Genomic DNA, 6,549 nt, shown 5'->3' on the forward strand with positions numbered 1-6,549 from the left:
TAATATACGGGATAATCATAGACAATAGACAAACACGGCTGGACAAGAATTAAACTAATGATTACATATAACAAGGACAGGAAACAAACCAAATATGGACACATGAGGCGGGAACACATGACACACACGACAGGGGACTGACAATGCACTTTTATTATTATTATTAATTTTATTTTACATTTTCTATGCAGTTGATTTATCTTTATAAGAAAAAAATAACAATAATCAATCAATATAAACTCTGAAAATCTGAAATATGAGATGATGTCACAATTACCTTTTTTTAAAATTCCATATTATTATTATTATTCCATATTATTATCACTATTATTCATATCATTCTAAAAACTGATAATTTACTTTTGAGCTATTTTATATTTAACATTTGTATTATTTGAAATCATATAATATGTTATAGAGTATTGGACCTTTAACTTTTAAAAATAAACAAACAAACAAATAAATGCAATTAATACAATTAAAATAAGAAATAAACCAGTATTGGCCATTTAAACACATTTGTCTCCTTTGATTCTTATTAAAATAACAAATGCACTTTTGTGTTAGATACCATTATATGATGTGACTTTAAATCAGTATTTTCCGTGAGTGCATCCGCTGAAGGCTCGTTTATGCCAGTTTTAAACATGTGTCTGGTATCTGTACAATAGTTTTCAGGATATCCACATCAATTTGCTCTCAAAATCTTTCCGTGCCTCTCAGTGCATCCTCCTCCCATTATCTCTTAATCTGGCAAAGAAAGTTTCTCTTAAAACTGATCTCTTGTCTTCACCATCTGCTCTCTGCGGCGGCCAGCACACAGATTACACGGCCTGTTAGCTTCAGATTTGAGTTTTTTCTGAGAATCACCAGATTAATGGAGATATTTAGTTACTGGAAGTCTGCAGGATCTAGCATTATTCATAAACGATGTTGTGGAGTGTGCTGAAGAGCTCAATTCATCTGAAGAGTTTAGGAGACTGAACCCAGATCAGCGAGACCACACTAATACGCAAATGACTGACAAAACAACACACTTACAGCTGTAACGACAGGATACCAGCAAAATAAAGTTGTGTTCTGCAGAGAGTCAATGGTTTCCATTTACAGCGTGGAGCTTTGTAGCCAATCACAGACAGATCTGTTGATTTCTGGAACACACTGGCCAATCAGAGGCATTTACATTTGTTCTTCACACTCACAAATCTTCTTATTATAACAAACAAAGTGTAAACATGACGAGATTGATTATGCAGACATCATAACTGAGTCTAATGTGAGATTGCAGAATAACTCTTAAATTGCACAGCAAAAGACAGGACAAAATAGATGAAAAGCACCTTTAATAATTTAAGAAAACCCCTCAGTTCTGGAAGCGGGCCTGTCACGCTCACACACACACACTCAAACACACACACACACACACACACACACACACTCACTCACACACACACACACACACACACACACACTCACACACACACACACACACACAAAAACATCACTCCATGCCATTTATTTCCTAATCTTGTATTTTATTGAGCAAATATCTATTAAAAATAATGTAAAGACATAAGCGTTATAATATTAGACTAATTTCAGAAAAAGATTGCACATCCATCTCTCGGATCAGTAGCTCTGTATTGCATGGAAAGCCTGAGATTTTTGCATAGTTTATGGGGAGAAGAACTTAGATATTTAGGGGTATGCATGCGCTGTGGTGTTGTTTATATCTGCAGCGTCCAGAAGATGAATGTCTCAGCAGCTTGACAGCATCTTGACAAATTCTGCAAGAAGAGCAGAAGCAGAGGAGTGTTTCACACCTGAATATGTAGGAAGTGTGAGCATCTATAAGAGCTGAATGTGTGTCATTTCTCACCTTCGAAATCCACCGTGCCGTCTCCGTTATTGTCTGCCTCTCGGACCACGGCGTCGATCTCTCTGTGGTTCATGTGTTCTCCCAGTAATTTAGTCATGGCGCTCCTCAGCTCCTCGGTGGTGATCGAGCCGTCGCCGTCCATGTCAAACTGGAGAACAGACAAAGAAACCAGACGTCTGTTACTTGTTATGTTTTTGCATGCTTCCCTGTGATCCTCCAGCCCATAATGCTTTGGTTTGTCTCTCACCTCTTTGAAAGCATCTCTCAGTTCCTTCACTCCGATCATGCCGGCCGTCTCGGCCAAAAGCTTTGGTGTCATTAACTCCACAAAGTCTTCAAAGTCCACCCTTCCTCCCACTGAGAGACAGAGAAACAGAAAACCTGCTCTAAACACGTGTGTTTGCTCACAGCGATCATGATTATCATGCGTCTGCGCGTACGGTTCATGTTGATGTTCTGGCCCAGCTCGATCAGCTCCATCTCGGTCGGCATGTAACCCATCGTCCTCATCAGGTTCCCCAGGTCCTTACAGCTAATTAGACCGTCTTTATCTTTATCAAATTCATTAAAGGCCTCTCTCAGCTCTGAGAACAAGAAGCATTCGTCAGGTTCATATAACCAGCACATTTTACATTACAGTAATCAATCTTAAACACAAAGCTGCTTCACGACGCTAGAAGAACCTTCTTTTCATCTAAATGGTTCCATAAAGAACCTTTAATATCTGAAGAACCTTTCTGTTTCACAAAAGCGTCTTTGTGGTGAAAGAAGGTTCTTTAGATTATAAAAAGGTAAGATGGTTCTTTGACTCAATGCTTCTCTGGAACCAAAAATGCTTCTTCTGTGGCATCGCTGTGAAGAGCCTGTTAAGCTCCTTTATTTTTAAGAGTGTAATGCATGAAATACTAATCAGAATTATTTAACCTCTGTGATGTCTACCAATAGTTATGGCTATACACGCTGAAAAAAAAAGATTCATTGAATTTACTCATTTTTTTAAGGTAAGTGGTTGCAAACTATTTATTTTAGCTACATTTAAATAAATTTAGTTGACTAACTTTCAACATTTAAAAACAAAAATGTGGCTAAAATAAATTGCTTGCAACCACTTACCTTAAAAACATTTAGTATAATTGTCTTCTCAATAATGATAATAAATAATAATAATAACAACATTTTTGTGATGTCCACTAATATTTATTGTCATACAGCTCTTCAGAGCATGTGATTATGTGTAAAACAATGCACGTTTGTTGAAATAAAATGATAATTTTCTTTATTGAATTGTTGCATGCGTGGTCTAAGCGTTGTGTTTAGTGCAGATGATGAATAGAGCAGATTATGAGACAGATGACAGGTGTGTTTACCTTCAATCTCATCATCTGCCAATTCTCTGTCCTGCAGAAGCAAAAGCACAGGTTAAGCCTCTCAAACGTGTTTCTCTGTCAGAGATGAACCTAAAAGGCCTGCTTTACCCCATTTTGATAATGGCATGAATGCTTTTAAAGCAGTGCGTTGAGATTTATCCCGTTAAGCAGACAGCACTCAGTGGCGTTTCGTTTAGATTCATGCGGCTGATTATGATTATGTGTCTGCTGAATCAGGCCAAACACAGACTATAAACTAATACAACACAAATCCATTAATGACCATTTAGTGATTGCACAGTGTTTCCGGTTTCTCTCATATTTACACATTTACATTTTTTTATTTATTATCAAACTAAACCTACGATGAGATGAAACATAAAACATATGGTAAAACATAAAACAACTAAAATTAAATAAAGAATATTGTAAATATTATATATTTTTAAAAATAAAATAAATGAAATACATGATTATTTTCATAATAAATTATAATAAATGATTTTAAACACATAATTTATCTTGACTGTTCATAAAATTATTCATGTTATAAATACAACACAGATCCAGTAATGATGATTTTCTAATTGCACAGCATTTATTTATTTTTTGTTTTATTATAAAACTAAAGTAATGAAAACATAAGAAACATAATTTAAAAATAAAAAGGAATGAATTTGTTTTAAAACATGTAATTTTCTAAACTGTTGATAAAGTGGGATAATGTGAAAACGTAATAAAACACAAATCCATTAATTACAATTGTCTAACCGCGCATTTCCATTTTTCTTATATTTAGACATTTGTTTAATAATAAAACTAAACTAAATAAATAAATGCATTTCTACAAACATATGTGTTTATGAACTGGGATGATGTTATAAAGTAACACAACACAAATCCATTCTTTAATTAAACATCATTTCTGTTTTTTTTCTTATAAATAGACTTTTGTTTAAAAATAAATGAAACTAATAAAAATAAGCTACAAAACATAAAATGATTAACAATTCTATGAATTAATTAAGATAATTTTCTAAAAGCATTTTTTAGCCTAAACAAATAATTTGTCTCGATTTGACTTTATGAAATATGACAATGTTAAAGTTGCAAATACTGTAAGAAAACAAATGTGAAATATGTTCGAATGACTTACGATTTTCGCTCCTCGTAAGAAGATGCATGCAGTCATATCTGTGAGTGTTGGGTCTGTGATGGATGCTGTTACAACACCCTGCAACTTTCATGCGTTTCATGCATAAGTACATACAGCAGATGTGTTTGAATTACAGACTTATGGAGCAAAACTCTTAGTTTGTTCATCAGCTCGCTACACATTAAATGCATTCAAGATAAAGTAGTGAACGGCAGTATTTCTAAGTAAAGTATGCTCACCGTCCTGGAGTCTGGAGTGAAGCTGATCTGGTCCCGGTGTGTGGCCTCTGCTGGACCGGCTCGGCTCCGGAGGGCTTTTGTATGGGGTGTGTGTGTGTGAGTGTGTGTGTGTGAGTGTGTGTGTGTGTGTGTGAGTGTGTGTGTGTGAGGGAGGGGTCAGACTCACATCCATCTGGACACTGGACAGCATCAGAGCATCAGCAATCAGACTCAGAAACACAGCGAATCAGATGCTCTTCACCGCACACACACACATCCGGCTCAATTACATTAACACTAAAACTACATTTGCCAGAAATTTACTGTAAGAAATACATGCCATGGCCTTTCACATGTTTTACAGATGATTCCATGGTTATTATTGTCACCAAAAACTAAAAACCTTTTCATTACTTTAAAAAACTTTTAAAATTTTATTTCAGCAACATTTCTCATTTTCACTTCGTTTAACTTTATACCTAAATAAATAAAAATGTAAAAACTGATTTAATAAAAATGTATAAAAACTATATAGACATTTTAAAAAAAAGTATAAACTGACAAAAACAAACAATGAAATTACTAAAACTTTAAGTCAAATGAAATCAGGAAATATAAATATGAAGTGAAGTGACATTCAGCCAAGTATGTGACCCATACTCGGAATTCGTGCTCTGCATTTAACCCATCCACCGTGCACACACACACAGCAGTGAACACACACACACACACACACACACACACACAGCAGTGAACACACACACACACACACAGCAGTGAACACACACACACACACGCGCGCACGCACACACACAGCAGTGAACACACACACACCGTGAACACACACCCGGAGCAGTGGGCAGCATTTATGCTGCGGCGTCCGGGGAGCAGTTGGGGGTTCGGTGTCTTGCTCAAGGGCACCTCAGTCGTGGTATTGAGGCTGGAGAGAGCGCTGGACATTCACTCCCCCCACCTACAATCCCTGCCGGCCCGAGACTCGAACCCGCAACCTTCAGGTTACGAGTCCAACTCTCTAACCATTAGGCCACGACTTCCCCCATGAAACCTAATTTATAAAATATATATACTGTTAAACAACAAAATGAAAGCTTAACAGAAACTATGAAATAATAAATATGTTTTAATGAACTAAACAGGATCAGAGTCTTGATTATCAGAGATAACACTAAATATGAATAAATATTACAGAACACACTAAAAGAATGAACACAAAAACAAATGTGATATGAAAAAATAATGAGTGCATCTGAAGTCATAAAAAACATCATTATTTAAATAATCATAACCATTTTTGGTCCTTTTCTTAAGTAATATCTTCTATTGCATATATCTTTCACTGTAACCAATGAACAGGTTATTTCTGTTTTATGAACTTTAATAAACTTAGCATAATAAAATAACATGTTTTTTACTTTTGCATTTGATTATTTTTGCCTAATTTGTGTTTTTCAGCACCACACAGAGAGGTATTTTAATATAATAACCATAATGTTATGACTGCACAAGTGTAGAAAGGTTTTATCAGTTTTATTTCATCTGCATCTTCCACATTAAGATCATAAACGTACTAATAATCTCTGGCAGATGAATCTGGATGCAAGGTCTTCATCAGGACATACCCCTTCCATCCACTGTTTGCAGACATCTCTCTCTTCTGAATCATCATGACTTCATCCAGAACGAGATGCTGATGTAAGGAGTACACATGAATACGTCAGAAGACTGTACCGTCATTGTTTTCTGACTCGTGACCTTTAACTTTACCTCATTGCTGTTACATAAACGTATGGCTTCATTCCACAAATCATAGCCAAATTTCACAAATCTGTTTGCATAAGGGATTAGGACTTGGGCAACTTAATACAGATTTGATGATTTATTTATTTTGCTCTGTATGTTTTTGGGGGG

The 6,549-nt window shown here is 35.6% G+C and overlaps 1 protein-coding gene across 1 annotated transcript in view; it reads right to left on the reverse strand.

Annotated features, from left to right (window-relative positions):
* cabp5a (calcium binding protein 5a) overlaps positions 1-4,687 on the reverse strand; it is a 4,802-nt gene extending 115 nt beyond the window's left edge. The window contains exons 1-8 of the mRNA XM_079398172.1: positions 4,642-4,687; positions 4,403-4,480; positions 3,247-3,277; positions 2,320-2,463; positions 2,127-2,236; positions 1,880-2,027; positions 1,481-1,787; positions 1-1,403 (exon numbers count right to left, since the gene is read on the reverse strand). The exon at positions 1-1,403 is cut by the window's left edge and continues 115 nt beyond it. Coding sequence (XP_079254298.1) covers positions 1,759-1,787; positions 1,880-2,027; positions 2,127-2,236; positions 2,320-2,463; positions 3,247-3,277; positions 4,403-4,438 — 498 coding nt within the window. The 5' untranslated portion in view covers positions 4,439-4,480; positions 4,642-4,687 and the 3' untranslated portion in view covers positions 1-1,403; positions 1,481-1,758. The remainder of the gene's footprint in view (positions 1,404-1,480; positions 1,788-1,879; positions 2,028-2,126; positions 2,237-2,319; positions 2,464-3,246; positions 3,278-4,402; positions 4,481-4,641) is intronic.
* Positions 4,688-6,549: the final 1,862 nt, after the last annotated feature.

The sequence above is a fragment of the Barbus barbus genome (assembly GCF_936440315.1).
Source record: "Barbus barbus genome assembly, chromosome: 38".
Classification (NCBI taxonomy): domain Eukaryota; kingdom Metazoa; phylum Chordata; class Actinopteri; order Cypriniformes; family Cyprinidae; genus Barbus; species Barbus barbus.